Raw genomic sequence first — 21,624 nt, 5'->3', positions numbered from 1 at the left:
TGTGGAGACAAGCACCAAGATCAGGTAATAGTTTCATTTGAAAGGTTACCAGCAGTCAGCTGAATGATCGGTACCAGTCGAGTAGAATCTTACAGGGGTTGTTATGATTCACTGGCGCCATGTTTGCGAAGGTCAGTCGCCGCCGGTCGACCACCCCACCGCTTGTCGACGGAAACGAAAGGAGGCCGACACGACGCCGCGGCAGCCACTGATTGACAGCGGCTTTTGAGCGGTGTTGAGTGTTGTTGCCCCAAAAGGGATTAAGGAGCCGCCGGTCCCCCGGCCTAAGCAACTGAACGCGTGTGCGCGTGAAAGCCCAGACGGCGATGACCGGACAATGGGACCCAGTGGCGGCGGCAGCACAGCGAAGAAGGCAGTGGCAATGGTCAAGCCATTAACCCTTCCCGGAGTGATTCCACGAACCTTGTTAATCTGTGCTGTTAGGCTCCCTGGGAACGCAGCGCACGGCAGACACCAAAAGGATACACGGCACCCGCGCGTCTTCCGTTCTTTCCCTCTACTACAGGCTCCCGACGAGTGGCAAGGGTGTGTGTGTGTGCGTGTGCTGTGCATCTGCCGACATACCTGAAAGGCGTGTCCCTACCCGAGGGCGGTGCTTCACAGCGAGGAACGTACACATCACCATTGGTCCGCATTGTTTTGTATGGGGATCCCTAACCTAGGGAACTAGGGATCGGGGGTCAACAAAAAGGGCGTGCTGCGGCCCGCCAAGAGCTGTCTTCTGTCTTCATCTCGACAACTCACTGTAAAAATGTAAATAAACCCGTTGAGTTTGCTCTAAGCTCTCCCCTAGTCCTGGCTCGACGCAGCTACGGCGACCGGCCCCGCTACCAGCAGACTGCGGTCGCTACACTCGCAACAAGTGGATGGCAAGCGGTTGGATCTGAGCCTGGAGGACGGAGAATGATCAACACGCTGAGATCACGGAGACTGACAGCTGTGGACTGGTGAGTGCTGGCTTTGGTTATTTGGTTGCCAGGCTGATAAGATAGAAGTGCAATCTTTTCGCTGGTAGAGGCTACCACAGAAGCAGTTGTTTCCGGAACTTCTGGGTAGAGAGTGAGCCGCACCACACTAGTTCTCTGTCATGGATTGGAAGCGTTTGTTGAAGAATCAGCTGCTGATTCTGGGGGAGGAGCTAGGAGCAGAAGTAGATTCGGGGATGAAGAAAGACGCAATTGTTCGCGCTATCGAGGGCTTGAATCTGAGCAGTGAAGATATCAAAGAAACGTGGAACGAGATTCAAAAGCAAGAGGAACAGGAGCGCGAGAAAAAGCGTGAGGAACAGGAGCGTCAGGAAAGGCGAGAGGAACATGAACGCCAAGAAAAACGGGAGCAACAGGAGTACCAGTTAAAGCAAAAAGAACTGGAGGTAGAACAGTTGCGCCTGGAAGTGGAAGCGAGGAAGATGGCTGAGGTTCCAGGAGTGGAGGTAGCAGGCAGACAAAATCTTTGTGATTTATCTAAGCTAATGCAACCCTTCAAAGTAGGGCAAGATGTGGGCCTCTTTCTTGTGAACTTCGAGAGAACCTGTGAAAAAGCGAAGCTTGGCCGTAGCACATGGGCTCAAAACTTGTTAAGTTTGCTGCCATGTGAAGCAGCGGATGTGATCACGCGGCTTCCGGTGGAGGATGCGGACAATTATGACAAAGTGAAGGAAAGCCTTCTAAAGAGGTTCCGACTTTCGTCAGATGCGTTCCGGCAGCGGTTTCGCAATCTGACAAAGAAGCAGGGCAGCACGTATTCTGAGTTTGCCTACGAGTTGAAAGTCAACTTAGTAGAATGGATGAAGGGAGCCAGCGCTTTTGGGAACTTCGAAAAGGCTCTTGAAGTAGTGGCTCTCGAACAGTTCTTTTCTAAGCTTTCTGAGCCAATGAAGCTCTGGATCCAAGATAAGGCCGGAGTAGTAACAGTGCAGGCAGCTGCCGACTTGGCTGATGAGTACGCGTCACGCCGGGGAGAAAGGGACGAGGTTCCTCCAGCAAAAGCGGGAGATAGAGGAAAACCTTGGACGGGAAAGCAGGGGGCTGGCGCAGGTATGACGGCACAGAAAAAGGCGGACTTCGCTGAAAGTAGTCAAGGATCGCAAAACAAACAGGAGGGAAAGGCTTCGGAGTCTTCTTCCAAAAAGAGTCCTTTTGACGCGCGGCAACCACCTACCTGCTACAAATGCAAGGAGGTCGGTCACATTGCCATAGGCTGTCGTAGGCCCAGGCCAGCCCTTTCGTACACTTGTGACTCTGCTACTAGCGAGGAGCTACTTAGTCCTTACCTTTTTAACCTAACAGTGAACGGGAAGCCATGCCGCGTCTTACGAGACAGTGGGGCAACCATTGATCTGGTGCACCCGGACTATGTGGCACAAGCAGATTACAACGGCAAGTGCGCATGGATTAAACCGGTTTTGCAAGAGGGAAGCATTTGTCTCCCGGTAGCTCGAGTAGTCATCACTGGGCCGTTCGGAGAAGTAGAGACGGAAGCGGCGGTGTCAGACAAGCTGCCCTCGCAGTACTCCTACTTGTTCTCGAATCAGACCGACCGTCTGCTTAGAGAACAAGGGAAAAGTTTTCAGGAGGGAACAGTCCAAGCCTTGACTAGAGCTAAAGCACGCACGCCAGCAGCCGAACTAGAGCGGAAAGAACCGAGTTTCACCGGAAGTACAGCAACACCAGCTGGAGTCAGCACAGCGGAGTCTACTATCCCGTCGCCTACTGAAAAAAAGAGAGATGGGTCAGAGGAGGAGACTCGCGCTGATATAGCTGAAGGGGAATCGGAAGAGGGGCTGCTCTTGTTGCCTGTATCAAAATCGCTAAACAATGTACGGGAGAAAGTGACGAGAGATGAGCTCATCGAGCAGCAGAAAAGCGATCCCAGCCTTAAGGAGGTTTGGAACACAGTCAGCGAAGGGGTGGCGAGGAAGAATGTCAGTTTTCCAGTCAAAAAGGGCATGTTGTACCGCCACTACCGGGACGAAAAAGGTCGCACGTTTGACCAGATTGTAGTTCCAGCTGAGTATCGGCATGACATTGTTGATTTCTGTCACGGAGTTGGTTGCTCGGGGCATTTAGGAGCTCGGAAGACCAAAGATAGGCTCCTAACGGAGTTTTATTGGCCAGGATGCTTCAAAGAAGTTGAGAACCACGTAAGAGCGTGTGACACCTGTCAGAGAGTGGGAAAACCGCACGAGAAGGGAAAGGCGGCACTTGAGCTCCTTCCGCTCATTTCAGGGCCCTTTCGCCGGCTGGTAATAGACGTTGTGGGACCACTCCCAGCGACAAAATCAGGCTACCGGTATTTGCTTACCGCTGTTTGTCCACCAGCCAAATTTCCAGAGGCGATCCCAATGAAGGAGCAGAGCTCGGTAGAAGTAGTCAACGCACTACTGTCTATTTTTTCTAGAGTGGCCTTACCTAAGGAGATACAGTGCTACCAGGGTTCAGTGTTCAGCAGCGTTATGACTGCGGGCTTCCTGGAGAAGTGCGGGATAAGGCTGATGAACCGAGTTCTGCAGGGGGCTGAAGAATACGCTGTTCCCTACTTAGTCGACCTTGCTATGTACTACAATACATGGGAAGACCACCTGTACCATCTTAGCGATGTCCTTAGACGTTTGACACACGCTGGACTGACAGCGAAGCCGGCTAACTGCCAGCTAGCTCGCGCCGAAGTACGGTACCTAGGGCACGTGGTAAGGCACGGCAGGAGGCAACCTGACGAGTTGAAAGTAGAGGCGGTTAGCGAATTCCCGCAACCAGAAATGGAGGATGCTTTCCAAGGCCTCAAAACGGCTGTTGTAAACTCGCCCGTACGGCATGCACCGAACTATGATCGTCCCTTTACTGTGCAATGCGATGCCCGCAACAGAGGCTTAGGAGTAGTACTCTGCCAGGAGGATGAGAACGGGCTGTACCCCAGCAGGAAACTCTCGGTTCGCGAGGAGGCCTACAGTGCGTCAGAAAAAGAACGTACCTGCATTGTGTGGGCCACCCAAAAATTGGCCTGCTACCTCTATGGAACTTCTTTTGTCTTCGTCACTGACCACTGCCCACTGACGTGGCTGTCGCAAATGTCGGGAAAGAATCCGCGACTACTACGCTGGAGCCTTGCGCTTCAGGAGCTTAACTTCACTGTGAAGTATAAGAAGGGTTCCGCCAACGCCAATGTTGACACATTAGGCAGATCCTTTTAGCTTTTTCGCTTTTGCTTTCTTTTGTTTTCAGTTGAGGAACGTTTTTCTGTAGTGATTTTGAGTAGTGTTTTAAGTAATTCAGTCTAAGTTTTTAGCTGTGAGCAAGAGTATTAGTGTGGTTGCCATATGTAAAAAAAAAAGCGTAGGTGCATTGTAGCACCTTTGAAAGAGCAGCCTGGTTGCCGAAAACTCATTGCCGGCGCTTGCTGGTTTGGGGAGGTTGGTCTTTGTGGTTTCAATGGTGCTGGAAGAATGCTGCTACTGTGATCTCTCCCGTCGAGCAGCTGATACTACACGACGTCCGAGATCTTCCCGTCGGCGGAGGAGCTGTTATGACTCACTGGCGCCATGTTTGCGCGGGTCAGTCGCCGCCGGTCGACCACCCCACCGCTTGTCGACGGAAACGAAAGGATGCCGACACGACGCCGCGGCAGCCACTGATTGACAGCGGCTTTTGAGCGGTGTTGAGTGTTGTTGCCCCAACAGGGATTAAGGAGCCGCCGGTTCCCCCGGCCTAAGCAACTGAACGCGTGTGCGCGTGAAAGCCCAGACGGCGACGACCGGACAATGGGACCCAGTGGCGGCGGCAGCACAGCGAAGAAGGCAGTGGCAATGGTCAAGCCATTAACCCTTCCCGGAGTGATTCCACGAACCTTGTTAATCTGTGCTGTTAGGCTCCCTGGGAACTCAGCGCGCGGCAGACACCAAAAGGATACACGGCGCCGCGCGTCTTCCGTTCTTTCCCTCTACTACAGGCTCCTGACGAGTGGCAAGGGTGTGTGTGTGTGTGTGTGCTGTGCATCTGCCGACATACCTGAAAGGCGTGTCCCTACCCGAGGGCGGTGCTTCACAGCGAGGAACGTACACATCACCATTGGTCCGCATTGTTTTGTATGGGGATCCCTAACCTAGGGAACTAGGGATCGGGGGTCAACAAAAAGAGCGTGCTGCGGCCCGCCAAGAGCTGTCTTCTGTCTTCATCTCGACAACTCACTGTAAGAATGTAAATAAACCCGTTGAGTTTGCTCTAAGCTCTCCCCTAGTCCTGGCTCGACGGAGCGACGGCGACCGGCCCCGCTACCAGCAGACTGCGGTCGCTACAACTAGCCACAACTCGCAACAGAGTACCGAGTGGCTTAAAGACAGAAGCCGGGTCAAAAAGTGGACACGTGGAACAACTGAACTCCACCTTTTTTTTTTCAATTGGCACCGACTGTACTAACTGAAAATTATAGTAGACAGGTGTAGGCAAGCTGCTGCGGCCCAGACCACACAGTAGTGGAAGGCCCCGGATTAATTTTGACTGTCCGGAGATTTTCAATGTGCACCGAAATGCCGACACACCGGCGTTCGTTCTTCGCCTCCGTCACAGTGTGCAAGCTGATCTCGCATTATTGCTTGCTTAAGTCTACGTGCCTAATATTTTGACGGACGTTCAGGTAAATGGTTTTGACATTGTCTGGCAAATGATACGTTGGTAGCAAACAATCCACTACTGCCGCTCGTTGCTTACTCGGTTTTGCGTGGCCAAAAACGACTTCGCTTGACGCCGGTAATGACGCATTAGCAGCACAGCACTCTCGACACGTTACATGCCGCTGTTGCTCAATGCGCGTGAGGCGCACGTAGGCAGACGACCAACAGCAGTGGCGCGTGCCATTATTTTTGCAGCGACGCAACAACATAAAAAAACAAATGCATTCCGCGTAACGCAACCATCAATGTATTGTCAGCAATCGAGAGATATGCGATGTTGGCAAGCGAACTAGCCGTACCGAAATTCTTTCGTTGCCACGAAATCCCGCTGAGTGTGGAAACCGCATCTTCCCAAGCCCCGTTCCCAGTGCCCCTCATGACAGACGCTTGTTTATGTTTTTAAGACGCCAATTAAATCTTTCACCGACTCTAAACTCCATGTCTGGTCGAAGGCGCGCGTACTGTCGGAGACCGCGTGCACGCCAAAAACCGATGCGTAAAAAACAAAAAAAAGCCCCCTGGTGTTTAAGGCGCCTCCTAGATGGTGCTGCACAGCGGACTCTTCAGGCTCCACCTCTGCCAGTGAGTCACCTGATGCCTCCCCCAGCATCACCAAATGCCCGCCAGTCAGGTCTCTTCGACAGTACCGTCGATGTACCCCCGAGTGCCGCACTCGGCAGCCGCCGTGCCAACATGGGGACCAATTCCTCCACCGATATGGAACCCGCAGCCTGGCATGCAAAGGTGATTCGCAACCTCCCGTTCATAGCGCCATGGGCGCTATGAACGGGAGGTTGCCAATCACCCTTATCCCACCACTGCCCCCCCTTCCTTGGACACGGGAACGGCAACAGCTTCCCCCAGCGGTGCACAACACCGTAAGGGAGATGGTGCGACCACCCCTTCCTTGGACGTGCGATCTGCAGCAAGCCCTCCCAGCGCTGCACAACACCGTAGGAGACATGGTGCGACAGCACCTCATGTTGGCTACTCAACTGCCCCAGTAGGGCGGAAGCAGCGCCGACGGGGAGGCCGCCGGAGCACACCAATAATTAATGTGGGGTTCTTGAATATGAACGGTGCTAGGAGGGCTGCCAAGTGGTCAGAGTTGTATGCGTCACTGCAGAGTGAATCAATGACACTCTACGCCGTGGCAGAGACCCACATTCGCAACCTGGAAGAGCCCCCTACACACCCGGATTGGCAATGGGCCGGCTGCAACCGGGAGGACGGGACCAGAAAAGGCGGTGGAGTGGGTGTGTTGTGGCACAAGAAAACGTCATGGTTGAATCTGTCCACAAGTTGCACTGAACACCTATGGGTTGCCGGAAACATTCTGGGTGACAGTGTGCTGGTTGGTGCTGTCTACCTGACAGTTGCCCGAGGGCAACACGATGGGAACGACAGAACTATACAGTGCATCATTGAGGATGTGAAACGCTGGGCAACAGACCGGGAGGTGATACTAGTAGGGGATTTCAATGGGCATATACCCTACCGACGGATACCAAGATCGAAATGGGGAACTGCTGCTTAGGAGTGCACAGGAACTATCCCTCGAAATCGCCAACATCCGTCCAGACTGTGAGGGTGAATCAACTTGGTGCGCCCGCAACTCTCAGTCTACTATAGACTACGCGCTTGTATCCCCAAGACTGGCCGCCCGACTCACCCAGATGCACATTGACGAAGACGGGCACTTCAGCCTAGGAAGTGGCCACAATCGCCTGCGACTATCGTTCTCGGCCTGCGCCCTCATAACTGGATGCAGCACCAGCGGCGACCCCACTTGCGCCTGCCAATCCGTTCAATAGAACGAGCTGCCGAGGAGTTTGAGGAGTGCCCCCAGAGGAGGAGGAAGGCGCAGACGTATTGTCAATTTGTGCACACTTTGCGTTCAGTCATGCACACCCACATGGTGCTGGATAGACAAGCAGCACACAAATCATGGAACACATGGTGGGACAAAGAGGTTCAAGCGGCATGGAAACCGCGAACACCGCAGAGCTGTGAGAAGTCTAGACGTTGAGACCCGTGCGGCTGCATGGGCACTGTATCTGGAAGAGAAGCACAAGGTGCAGGCACTCGTGCAGAGCAAGACTGCGGATCACAATCTTCGGATTATGCAGTCAATAAGGAGTAAAGGCAAATCCGGGCCCAAAAGTTCTGGACATACGCCCGGTCCTTGGACAGAGCTGCTCCGCAGCCCCCTCCTCTCATGGATGCGACAACGGGGCGGGAGGTCACTGAGCTCCGCGAATACCTAACACAGCATTTTTGTCTGGTCTTCGGGTCCCCAACCCCTACTGGCCACACCCCTCTGGTCGTCAAGACGGACAACCCCAATGATCCGCCCTCATCCGAAGGATCGCAATGCCATGATGGTATACGTTGGGCCCGCGTGCATGCCAAAAACCGATGCGTAAAAAACAAAAAAAAAAGCCCATTCCACGTGACAAAATGGTGTTTAAGGCGTCTCCTAGATGGCGCTGCACAGCGGAGTCCATATCCATTTCCGGTTAAGGTTCACTCCGGAGGGCATATAGCATTGCTCTATTTCGAATGTATTGCACTACACGAATACTGATAACAAAAGTATCTGGAAGATACTATTGCAATATCTTTGTATCGCAATACTGCGCAGCCCTTAGGAAAACCAATATCCCCATGCCCTCCAGTTACCAATAAACCAGACAGGCACTATCTTCTGTTCAAGTACCTGTTATTTTTTTAAACCAGGTCACTGGTGGTGTTGGCAGATGGGACACAAAATCTTTTTCACAGGCATTTTTGTGTGGGGAGGAAGCATTGAAGATCATGTTTAGAAGGTGGGTAATGTTTGGGGCACTTCATTGTGTAATTTTGGCTCAAAATGGTGGCAACGTTTTTTGTGAGTGGGTTATTGTGAGGATTCGCCATCATTGTTGGAAAAAGTGGACCACGCGCTGGCGCACGAAGACGTGAAGGAGGAAGAAAAGGGCTGGAGGTGGAACACGGCAAGGACCGGGGGCAGAACCGATGTTCCTGTGATCCCGTTCGAGTAGTTCAAGGCGTGTGAGTTGGGGCCCGCCAACCCGTGTGGGACCCGCAGACGACCGGGGCGCGATCGTGCGACTGGCCAAGGCTGGAGATCACGGCCCAGGGCGGAACCAGCGCAGCACCCGCCACGTAGGACGTGGTGCATCTTCTTCCGTCTCGCTCGGGCAGAGCTGGGTGACAGACGGCCAGCGCTCGACAGTGACTCGGACTGGCGACGACCCACCATTGACGTCGCCGAACATCCACCGTCGAGGCGGCTGTGAGAACGTTTTTTTTTCCTCTATTGAACGCTGGTTAGGGGAATCGGACTCTCGTGTGTTTTTGCTGCTGTGCTTCGCAATTGTACCGCTTTTCCGCTGTCTCGTTTTCTGGTGGCGCTGTTAATATACTTTCTTTTCTCTTACCCGCTCGAGTACCGTTCTTACGCGTCGTACACCCACAAGGCCAAATGAGTCCATCACAATCTGGCGTCCGCAACAGGACTTTGCTCTTAATTCCACGTTAAAGAGCCTCGCCTTGTTACCGTGTGTGTGACGACGGACAAAAATGGAGCTCGAGAAGTTGGTGAGCCTAGGGGAGAAATTTGGCCTCTCCGGTACTGAGTTGAAAGAATTTGTTGACAGAGAGCATGCCAGACTCAGGGAAGAACGCGCAGCGGAACGGGAAGCGAATCGCGAAGCGGCAGCTCGCTTAGAAACGGAGCGGTCGGTCCTTGAACTCCAGTTCCAAGTACGACAGCAGCAGTCCAACGCTAACGCAGAGTCAGGCACGTCTGCAGCTACAAGCGTCGCCCATGGGTACGACAGCCCCCACAAGCTGATCCCGACGTTCAATGAAGAGCGCGATGAACTTGACGCTTACATCCAGCGTTTCGAACGCGTGGCAACGAGCCAGAATTGGCCATAGGACAAGTGGGCGTTTTTATTGAACCTGTGCCTCACTGGTGAAGCTTTGAGTGTCGTCAGACGCATGGCTGCAGATGATGCACTGAATTATGCTAAGCTGAAGCAGACCCTGCTTCAGCGATTTCCCTACACTGAAGAGGGGTACCGCACCAAGTTTCGTGGAGCCAAACCAGAGAACTCTGAGACAGGCCGCCAATTCGCTGGTCGCTTGTTAGGCTATTTTGATAACTGGCAGGAACTGGCTAAGACCACCAGAACCTACGAAGCTCTCCGTGACAACAGTCTCGGAGCAGTTTTTGAGCAAGTGTCATGATAAGCTGGCCATTTTCTTGAAGGAAAGGGGCTGTCAAACGTTAGACCAGTTAGCCGAGAATGCTGACAACTACCTCGAGGCCCAAGGTCTTACAAACCTGGGGAAACGCCGAGAGGAGAAGGAGTCTGGCAAGCCGCCATTGCCTCCAAGAATGCTTGACCTCCAGGATGTCGAAGGAAAGCCGCACTGCTTCCTTTGTAACAAGCTGTTTGGAGGTTGTCCGTGGACCTTGATGCGGAGCGTTCAATGTCTTTCCCAACGCGCGCACACACGCGAGCTCGATGTTCAAAGTAACGGGTACAAAAAAAACACACCCGTGGTTGAAGCAAAGGCAAAGATAAATTCCAAGCAAAAATCACACATCACTCTGACCACAGCAAAAAAATGCACTATGGTAGTGTTGGGGAAAAACAAAGTCAAGGGCAGTACACGCCACTAGAATATAAACCAACGTTGATAAGACAGTCTCATGCGGTGACCGGCGCCCGCTGGCATGTGCAACGAGATGAGCAATTCTTTTCTGCCACTGCAGGAGTACCCTGCCAATCGGTGCGGTAAAAGGGCCAGTTCGGTGAAAAGAAGGTTCATACGGCTGTTGCCATCCCGCATCCTCTGTTTGGAGTGTTATAGAAGCTTGTCGACGTGTTTGTTCAGCCGGAATTCGGGGTTACTTTTTCAACATGTTTATGTGGAACAAGCTGGTTCACGTGCCCAGGTCGATGACGTAGTCGACAGTGATCTTGGAGCCTTATGATAAAGCCTGAGCCTTGTGTGTGAAAAAACGTGAAAGTATCACCCAAACCTTTTAACACCTGGCCTGGTCTCCAAGAGGCTTGTACTGGCAGCTAGGCTGTAGGCCAAGCCAATCCCTCTTCTCCTCAGCAGACAGCACCAGGCTGGAGAGAGAGTTGACAGGCTGTGGTCAAGAAGCAGAAAAGTTGCACTTATTAAACAAAGCTTGTTGCTGAGCTAATTGGTCTGAGAGTTAATTTAAGAAAAAAAAGGGGGTGGGGTGGTAAGCAGACATGGATGAAATGAGGCTGAAAAGAGGGAAACAACTGATACGTCACGTATGTCGATTGTGTCTCATTTTGTCTCCGTCTGTTTATCGCCTGGGCCATTTTTTCTTAAGCCTTGCTGAGTAGAATTTACTTTTACTTTGCTGTTAATTACCAATCACAACTGCATTGAGCAGCACACAAGTCAAATGACATGTTAAGGATGTGAGGGAAACAAAACAATGCGTGTACAAGCCAAATCCCACATCAGTTAACCAATCAGAGACTAATCTGTAACCTCCGCGAGAGCCCCATGAGTGCTCGTAACATCTGCCAGCTTTTCCAACACAAGGAAGCTCATTGAGTGCCAATTTATTTCTTTTGGTCCTTACTCATCCACGTGGCAATGCCAGCGCACAGTGCATGCAGACAATTCATACAAAGTACCCTCCTGCGACACGTGACAAGCTCGCAAAAAAATACCAAGAAAATATAGCAGCGCACGTAAGTGTGTGTGCCCCGTGAGGAGCACCCGGTGTCGGCCAGCTCGACCTTCGAGAGAACACTGCCCAGCATTAGTGGCATCTCCCGCGTGCCCACCAGTGTTCACGCCTGAAGTGAACAGCACAGATGCCGAGTTCGCGAAGCTGGTTACTGGGGGTTCTAGCACGTGCAGTCTGCTTCGCGAAAGATGCAAGAGGCTGCGGACAAAACGATCCGGGCCTGCCAGACATGGAGAAATTTCAGCCACAAGTTCAGAAATCTATATGAGGCGCAACAGCCAAGTCTGTGACAAAGGGAGAGGGCCGCCAGCCCTGCCGTTTCTCCAGCATTGCACCACAAGTGCAAGCTGCATCAATTGTTTTTATCAGCAAAATCTCTTTGTTGTAAGGTGCTGTACGCAATGCTCTTTTACCCGAACAAATTTCAGCTGCTCATCCCCTTAAAGGAGTACTGACACGAAATTTCAAAGCTGTGATAACTACGTAAAACGCTTCCTTTTTATCAGGAGATATCTCCCAGCAAGTTTCAACAGCAACAGTTAAGCGAAACATATTTAAAATCCATTTTAATCTTCGCCCGCACGAGAAAGCCTAGAGCGGGCCGACATGACATCATGTGCTACTTGCCCCAAACTGCCGACGTCGGGGCTCCCGTGACAAAGCCGACGCGCTGGCTGTGGTTAGCGCGCGCTGCTCGGGCGTGTATACACGTCATGGTTTTGGGACTGACGTCATGCTGCCCGGCCTGTGGGGACGGCGAAGACCTCGGCTGGTCTGGGCGCGCGTGTGCGCTCTCTCGCGCGCGCTTCCAGAGAGGCAGCGATGCGGCAAGAATGGTGACGTCATGTGATACATCCTGTTATGGCGGCCGCTCGGCGTTTTTCAGTCGAAACCGAAACTGGCACGAATAAACGACGCCGTAAATTAATGTTTCCGCTGCGCTCGACTGTCTAATCTGTCATTCTATGATTAGTGGGCTGGTAGGCACGCATAGCAGCGAAAAAAAAACGTAACACGAAAATTTCGTGTCAGTACTCCTTTAAGCCAAAATTCAAAACGCGGTCTTACGCCGGGAAATTACCTCTGGGCCTCTGTGCTATACACGGTTACAACTCAAGAACGGCCCCACCTCATGTAGTGTATCACTCCGCCAAAGCGCCGGACCCGTGACATCAGTGCGCGCGCGTTTTGAAAGGGGTTTGTAAATGAATGCGTGATACCGTCTGCCTTGTCTCACGCAGTTTGTTTGCCGTCACTGGAGTTGTTTATAAGCATATTAAGTCCAAAAAATCACGGGAACGGCTCACACCATGTTCAAAATATTCCCAGTAACGCCCTACTTGCGCCGCGCGGAGAAACATCCGGCTATGGTGATAAGGCACAGCGGCAACTTCCGGTGCCGTTCTTAAGTTGTCACCGAGTATTTTTTTATTTTTATTTTTATTTTATTTTTTTTACAGAATACTGTCAATCCCCCATGGGGACTATTACAGGGGTGAGCCTCACTGTCACAACTTTTGACATTTGAAACAAAAAATATCAGAATAATAAAGAACACATAATCACTGAACACAGCAGTACGGCATAGTACAATCACACATAGTTATTTGTACCATAACCAAGTATGAATTTACCAACAAAGAAACAGGTAGAGAAGAAAAGAGGCATAGAAAAGAAGAAAACACAGAGCGGGTATTATTATCAAGGAACCATAGAAACAAATATATGCAGACAAGTGCTTTGGTATGACAACTGGAAGCAGGAAGGGCTGCGTGAAGAAAACAGGTAATCACTGTAATTGCTAACTAGGTTAGAATAGATCAGTATTTTCAATTAATTTCATAAATTTCTCTAATGTTGGCTGCTGTGTAATGACTGCATCCAGTGTGTTCCATTCTCGAATTGCGCATGGAAAGAACGAATAAGAGAAAGTATTATTACTAAATGAGTATTCTTCGAGTTCCCATGCATGCCTTCGCCTCGTCGGTCTGGTGTCTCGAAAGTTCACTTAAAGATCTGGCTTTATGCGGAATGATCTGTGTAAAAGCAGATAAAGAAATTTAAGCCAGAAAACCTTTGCACGACTATCAAGGGTGGCTAGACCAGCACGGTGTAATAGAGCAGTAGGTGAGTCATTGCGCCCGTATCTGTTGAAGATAAAGCGCACTGCTTTCCGCTGAACCCTTTCCAGTATAGCGATATTATTCGCAGTGTGAGGGAACCACACAATACTGGCATATTCTAAGACCGGGCGGACAAATGTGACGTAAGCAAGAAGCTTCGTTTCATGTGTGGCGAATGACAGGGCCCGTTCAATAAAAAATAATTTGCTCATCGCTTTTTGGACACTTGACGCACGTGCTCTGTCCAACTAAGATCAGACGCAATTGTGATACCAAGGTATTTGTACTGATTAACTCTTCGAAGCGGCACATTATTAAAATGGTATTGAAAATCAAACTTAGACACCTTGTTTGTAATGGACATAAATACGGTTTTGTCAATGTTTATAGTCATTTGCCAATCAGCGCACCACTGAGCTATTTTGTTTAGTGAATTATTTAACTTCACCTGATCATCGTGATGACGTATTTCATTGTAGAGCATGCAGTCGTCTGCAAAGAGTCTGAGTTTAACGTCTGCGTAGTTAGTTATGTCATTTATATATATTAGGAACAAAACTGGAGCCAGTACAGACCCCCGTGGGACGCCTGATAACACCGGAGCTAGGTCTGAAGTGTGATTGCCATACTGTACGTATTGGTGACGGTCAGTCAAGTAATTAGTTATCCACTGGAAAATGGGACCATCGCCTAACAAGTGATTAAGTTTAAGTAGTACTTTAGTGTGCGAGACGCGGTCGAATGCCTTCGAGAAATCGAGAAAAATTACATCAGTTTGAATACGTTCATTTATGCCGAGAGACAGGTCGTGAAGTGTTTCGACGAGCTGTGTAACTGTAGATAGTCCTGATCTAAAGCCATGCTGCTTGGAATGCAGAATGTTGTTTGATTCAATAAAACTAATTAGGAATTTTAACACTATATGTTCAAGAATTTTGCTACTAGTGCAGGTGATCGAAATAGGCCTATAATAAAAGGACTAGCTGCATCACCTGATTTAAATATTGGAGTAATTTTGGCAATTTTCCATTCAGCTGGAATGCAGCCGTCTGCCAATGATTTGGAGTATATCAAATAAAGATATTTACTGACTGCTTCTGCATATCGTTTAAGGAAGCCATTTGGAATTCCGTCTGGACCGCTACTTTTCTTTTCATTGATGCCTAGAAGCAGCGACAGAATGCCAGCCTCTGATAAAGTATATAAGGCATACTGTAGTAGAGGGATACAGGCTCACACCACCTAGAAATCGCTGCCGTATGCTGAAACCCCTTTAAAGGGGCCATGCAGAAAAAATGCCAGTTTGTCTTATTCGAAAGATTTAGTTTTATAGTGCCCTCAGCGTTTGTCCGGCAGCAAAAAATGCTTTGTTCACCGAGTAGACAAAATTACACTTTCTAAGCCAAAATTTCAATTCTCCCACTAAATCTCGTGTTTTCGTGACTTCAACAATGACGTATCCAGAGAAGAACCTTAAAACTAAAAGGTACCGCCTGACCAGGGCTGCTACAATCTCACAGACAGATGTTTGGTTATCTTGTTTATCACCCACTTTCATAGATAGCGCTGCAATACCACTGAAGTGCCAGTGTTTGCACACTGCCTCTGGCCGGACTTCTATACCTGCCATATTTTTGTCTTGCTGTCTTGCTCTGTCTTGCACTTTTGTCTTGCTGTCTTGCATGTCTTGCTCTCAGCTCCGTCGTCCGTTCTTCCGCACCTCTCCCCCTACACTATAAAAAAAGAAATAGTTAGCGGCGCCCGGTTTCGATCCCACAACTCTCTGGCCGCAACGGGAGGTACGTGGCGCTCTTCCCACTACACTACAAAACCGAGACAGGAGCAAGTGCTACGAACGCGCCTTATGTCTATGACTCATTCAAACTACGCCAAGAAGCTACTGATACAACGAAGGCACGCGAAGCTGAACGTCAACGGAAACGGCGAACTGAAAACTTGAGAGGAGGATGTTGAATTTCCCGTGGGAAAGCTGTGGCGGGAAGCGCCACGCGCCTTGCAGCTCGACCAGAGAAGGAGACGAAGAGGGCGGGCAGCGGGGTAGGAGCGTGAGCACGCAATAAAGACAGACGAGAACCAGGAGGTGTTCGATCAGGGAACACCGGTGTCGGTCTCTTCGCTGTCTCTACATTTCTCTGTGTCTACATGGGGGTTCACACTACGTTCCATTCGTGCTCCGATAAATGAAACATAACGGCAACACAATGGAACCTACACGAAACCCCTATGATGCTTCGCATCCTCCTCATGGTTCGCCACAAGAAGATTGTGTAATTTTTTGCTACGGTTCATACTAATCGTTTCCTAAAACGTAAGCTATGACTCGACAAACGCTTATGTCAGTTAGAAAGTGTTGTGTCAGGCAATTCCAACGCACGCTTATGTCAGTTGGTCAGTGTTGTGTCAGGCAATTCCAACGCGTCTGATGGCTGTGGCACTTTGCCGGTTGACACAGTTGCAGCCGGCAAAGTGCCGCACTAATTGCTTCAGTGTTTACGTGCTTGCTCGTTGGTAACTTTAATTATTAACCCCACCATCCTTACTGCTGCAAAAAGAATATGCCCTAAATTTAAGCGCAAACAACTAGTTCCGCGAGCTTATAAGCCCTGCCTAATTTGCGTTTGGTTTTGCCGGACTCAGCCAATATCACAGCTGGGCATATGACATCACAGGTTCTGTTGCGGGAAATGAGCTAGTGGGCCGCATGGCCGTACCCGTTTTTCTAATTATATAGCTTATTTGAGCGACGTTTACGAACAGTGGTGTCAGTACCATTTTAACGAGCCTATCTTTCGCAAGAACCAGACTTGTATTTTGTCCGCATGGCCCACGCATCGTGAACCCCTGTAGCGCTTTCCTGTCACTCCTTACTCACCAGCTGTTTTAGGAAGATAGGGCTCGCTCCCTCATCGTAAGTCACAAGTCACGAAATAACCCAACAACGAATGTCACAACCACAGTCGTCACAATCACAACGTCACAAGATAATCGAGGATTTCAGACATCGACGCGCTGTCATCTCCGTGTACGAAAACGAACGTGCGCTATCCGGCAGCGAAAACGGGAGGACCCATCTAGCCAAATACGTAAGACAGAAATCCCCAGCATCATTTTACGTTCGACCAAATAACGTTTCAACGACGACAAGAAAACAACAGGCACAATAAACGGGAACTGCGTTTAACGCGCTGAGCCTTGGCGTACACTTTGCGTTAGTTGGTGCCTAGATACTGAAGTGTGGTCAGCGCACATTTTGAGCGTTTTGAGTTGAGTAAACCTCTGCTTCGTCTTTCGTCAAAGTGTGCGTTGTCCACAGTTCAGTATCTTTGCATTCACGTCGTGAAAATCGGAGCCAAGATCAACTTACTTTCCAACCAACGACCATCCTGTTCTCTGCGTTCCTTCGTCCCCCGACGGCTGGCAAACGGAAGCACCGGCGGTAGTGCGTGATGCCGTCCACCTCAAGTGCGCGGGGACAAACGACCATGACAAAGGCGCTGTTCGTTGCCAGCCCACACCATTGCGAACGCAGTACGCAGATGTCCGGACACACGTACAGCTCCTCTACACAGAGTTATATACAATCAAATACTCAAATGAAATTGACACGCTCAATTTCTGCTAGTAAACACGTGGAACGTCTGCCGAGCACGCCGAGGATGTCAGAGCCTCCAGCATATGCTGAGACCTGCTAAATGACGTTCAAAACAAACCCGGTGCGTGCGTGCAGAAGACTTCCCGTGGTGTGACGCCACCAACGTAACCTTCAAAGACGTCAATTGCGAGCTTAATTTACCTCAGTTCAGGTGCAGTGAGCTAGGCACTCTGGTAATGTTTATAAGTTGATTGAGAAATTTAGAACGATTGCAGAAAAACTTGCTTGGCTCGCATGGGCTTGGGCATAATCTGTTCATACAAAGGCGGGTGATTTGAACTTTGTTTCGCACGTTGGTACGTGCCTTCGTCGGGCGCGCTGCGTGCACCCCTTTCACTCCCCTGTTTTCTTTCGTTACGCGCTGTAAACATTTTAATACCGACTTACAACTTCGTCAAATACCCATCCCCAAGTTCATTTAGTCAGGAAGGCTCATTGGGTTGGTTTTTACGATATCAAAAGAAAAATGGCAAGAAAAATAGTGGCCGCCGAAGAAAAAACAGGACACTTCAGAATGGCGCAGAAAGGCTGCAGCCCGGGCGAGATGAAAGCCGGCACAAAAAGAACAGAACTCCCGTTCATGCTTTTTCAGACAGTACAAGAAAGAACAGATAAAAAAAAGTGGATGCGAGCTGGCCCAGCCTCCAGGAGGAAGCACGCGAGCACTGCGAGGCCGAAAGATTGAACTGCACTGAGCAAAAGAAAGGACTGATACAGATTTGTTGATTGATTAATTGTAGGGTTTAACGCGCCGACGCTACAGATGAGGCGCACCGTAGTGGAGAGCTAGGGATTAATTCTGACCAACTGGGGATCTTTAACGTACGCCGAAATCTTGAACACACAGGCGTTTTTGCTTTTCGCCTCCATCAGGTTCCAGCGGCCGCCAATCGAACCAGCGTCCTTGTGCTCAGCAGACCAACACCATAGCAACTGACCCACCGCGGCGTGTGGAGTGAGACAGAGATGGGAAGGCTTGAGGGGTGGTAGCAGAGAGCGGATAACGGCGCCACAGCCCCTCTCGCAATTCAGTGCTCTGCGCTTGCGACAGCTTTCATGCTGAGCGGAAGTGCCTTAATTTTTAGTGCGACGCAGCATATATGCCTCACTCCCCAGTTTTCCTTCTGCTGAAGCCGATTTCCGTGCCACTCGTACACGAAAAATGTCATTAAGTGTTTAAGGCCTTAAGGTACCGAATCACATTATTTCGGCGGGCCGTGCTACCCGCGAAAACGCAAAGGCATTAAATGTGTTTGGCATGATGGCGATCATGACCAAGCAGAAAAATTCACTCATAATTTGGAAGCCTTTAACGTAGAGAAAAAGGTCTAACAAGGATTAAAAATGGTTTTGTGAAAGAAAACAAAACGAAAAGTAGTGTGTTCTTCAAAAATGGTGTGGGCCTTTAATAAAAGTTACTTCAGCAGCTGTCGACGCCTGCCAAGTTGAAGTTTATTGGGAACTTTGCAAATAATTTGAAAAAAATAACCAAGCCAAATTTAAGCCAAATTCAAAAATTTTAATACGGCGAACAATTTCGAGAAATGTCGAAATATTTAACACGGCGAGTAACTGGATGTTTGACCTTTTGCCGCAGTTTTAGTGAGCTTCGTCTTCTTCAAAACTTTGCCACCAAGAGTGCACAAAAAAACGTCTTCATCGCGTTCGAGAGTTAAAGGGACGTACACTGAAGTGATATGTAAACATTGCGGGATTACTAGCGCAAATTGTAGTCCGGAGTCCCCAGGCCATGTTTCGACCACTCTAGACGCGTTTACGCGATTTTATTTAGTAGAAAAACTAATTCGAAAATGCTGTCCTCCTCTCTTTACGCTCGCCCATTTTCTGTGGCGTTTTCGTGTGACGTCAGGAGGGGATGAGCACGGCTGCGCTACTGCACGGCTCCCCGGCCGACAGAGTCAGTCGGCCCAGCGTTTCGTCCGCCGGCCGCCGGCGGGCCGTCGCAATCAAGGAGGTTAAAAAAAATTGCTTGGTCGCAATTCGTTCACTTAGTTGAAACGAAGCCAGGACACGTTTGTGAATGGAAAAATGTGCCTTTCTTTACTTGGTTTGTTTGTACACTGTATCTAGCTCCAAGTCAAGGTCGCTTCACACAAGCGCTGCACACACAAGCGCACATGCGACGCTTCGCTGACTGGTACGCCAGTAGGAAAATATAAGGCCTCCTGAAGGCGGGAGAAGAGTCAGCGAAGTCAATATAGGTACTAAGGAAATAAAATCAACTGATATTTTTACCGTACAGCGTAAAACTAGGGTGCGGGAAGCACTTTTTTGCGCTGGGCGAACAAGCACAGCGGTCAGCAGCACGACTACGCATCTGCGAACGCTTTTCCGTCTACGAAATGCAATTGCTAGACGTGAGCTACTGTGGAAACTCGGGCGACGCTTACTGCACGATCGCAGTACAACAAATAGTCACCTAAGCTGCTTGAAATGCCAAAACTAAACAAAAGTGTGTAAACCGCTTATACAATATATGCCCTATATTAGCAGGCCCTTCGCGTCCCGCTCTGTGGCTCAGTGGTATGGGGCGCTAGTCATGGCACCGCAAATGTTTTGCAAGTCACGAGTTCGAATCCCCGCGGGTACGTCCTTTTTTTTTTGTAAGTTAACTTTTTTGTTTTCCGCCGATGTATTCTATATTGAGTTCACCTTTTTTTGGGCCGCAACGTTCATGGCTACACGAACTAGTTCACAAAACGCGCGCAGGCTGGCACTAGCGCGCTAGCGAGTTCTCGTTGGCGTGCTGTTGCCATAAGCGCCGACTGCTTGCAGGCAGTGGGCACAGGCCAGAATGAACAGACCCTTGGCCTGGTGCGAACACGCTTTTTACGATACAGGCATGAGGAAGGCAAGCTCCAAATATGGGGGAAAAGCGCATGACATTTGGGCGTCTGCGGGTACGCGGAGGGCGTTCATGCACTGCGTAGGTCTCGGCTAGTGAATGCTACGATTACAAGCCGTCCTGGGAGGCTTATCTTGTGCATTTTACAGCCGACAACATGGCAGAAGCGCGGTACGATGATTACTGAGATATTGAGAATGCCCATCCAACAACGCCATTGGTTATGTTTTATAGAACCGAAACCGAAACCGAAACTTGTGTGATTGCTAACCTTGGGCATCGTCCAATCACGGCGCCCCTCCTCCCAACGTCACAGCCTTAGTTGGTGCGGCCGCCGCAAACCGCGCATGGCAGTTTTTCTTCTTTCGCGCTTTGTAAAATAATTACCGATTTGTCAACCGGATAAACGATGAAAAGTGTGCTAATTTGAGCCAGTCTACGCAGTGCAAGCAAAAACGGGAGCTTGACAAATTCACTTCAGTGTCCCTTTAAGGCGTTCGCGAATATGAATAAATTGTGTGGAGCTCCTTACACTAGAAATGACATTAGAGCGAATGGCAAGATTTTTTCGTGCAGCAGAGAATTAATGGCATTAATACTTAAAGGGGCACTGACACAAAATTTTGAAGGCGAGATAGCTTCGGAGATAGATGGTGGGAACACATTTACATCATCTGCAAAATATCAGCGGCGAATACAGCGTATATTTAAAGTCGATTTTAAAGTGTGCGAAACGCAACCGAGCAGCCAGCAGAGGACCACGCGCAATCGATATCCCGAGGATATTGTGTAAATAAACAACGTCCAAACACGTCACGAGTTTGTGTTTGCCGCTTCCGCACTGCCGGCGTTTTTCGCCGGCTCGCCCGGCTCGCCGCTCCAATCAGAGGGCCGGAGGGCGGAGCTTCTGCTCTCTAGAACGAACGACCCGATCGTTGGCGGCGGAGGCGCCGTGATTTCGTCAGCTCATCGGGAAGCTGGCCGCGACCAAAGTTCTACAGCGATTCCAGGCACTCTGTTTCTATTACTGTTTGGATGCGAAAACGCGCCGGAGGCACGAAAAGCCCACTGAGCTAGCCGCACGGTCGCTGTGCAGGCGGCGGCCACGGCCGCGAAGTGGCCCAGGCAGGCGCAGGTAGCTCGAGCGATAGCGTGTTACCGCTGCACGAAATTGTCCCCAAGTCCCGACTATGGTGGCTTACATGAGAAAGGAGTTAATGATGCCATGACGGGTTGCATTAAAAATTGTCATCTGCTCCGCTTGAGAGCGGCACTCGAATATCCGCCTCAGTGCTAAGCCGAACACATCTGTAGGCGGACCTGTAGGCAGACCGGCCGGCTGCTCCCAGCGCGCGTCTTGCCACCCACCGTCTCGAGCGTCGCGCGTCGTTCTTTAGCCGCGGTAGCATTTGCACTCGCAGCGCCTGCGTCACATCCACGGTCGCTTTTTAATTAAGCGCCTCACGAGATCAGTACGAGGAGGCATTCGCAGAAACTGCCGTCGATGCGGATTCGACA

The 21,624-nt window shown here is 50.2% G+C and overlaps 1 protein-coding gene across 1 annotated transcript in view; it reads right to left on the bottom strand.

Annotated features, from left to right (window-relative positions):
- LOC144165267 (uncharacterized) overlaps positions 1-21,624 on the bottom strand; it is a 403,196-nt gene that overhangs the window by 10,865 nt on the left and 370,707 nt on the right. The window contains exon 3 of the mRNA XM_077695394.1: positions 10,746-10,859. Within this exon, the coding sequence (XP_077551520.1) occupies positions 10,749-10,859 (111 nt within the window). The 3' untranslated portion in view covers positions 10,746-10,748. The remainder of the gene's footprint in view (positions 1-10,745; positions 10,860-21,624) is intronic.

The sequence above is a fragment of the Haemaphysalis longicornis genome, unplaced genomic scaffold (genome assembly GCF_048455015.1).
Source record: "Haemaphysalis longicornis isolate Haplotype H1 unplaced genomic scaffold, Haemaphysalis longicornis Haplotype H1 scaffold_14, whole genome shotgun sequence".
NCBI classification, from domain to species: domain Eukaryota; kingdom Metazoa; phylum Arthropoda; class Arachnida; order Ixodida; family Ixodidae; genus Haemaphysalis; species Haemaphysalis longicornis.
The sequence above is the reverse complement of the archived record's forward strand: the minus strand, read 5'-3'. Positions and strand labels throughout refer to the sequence as shown.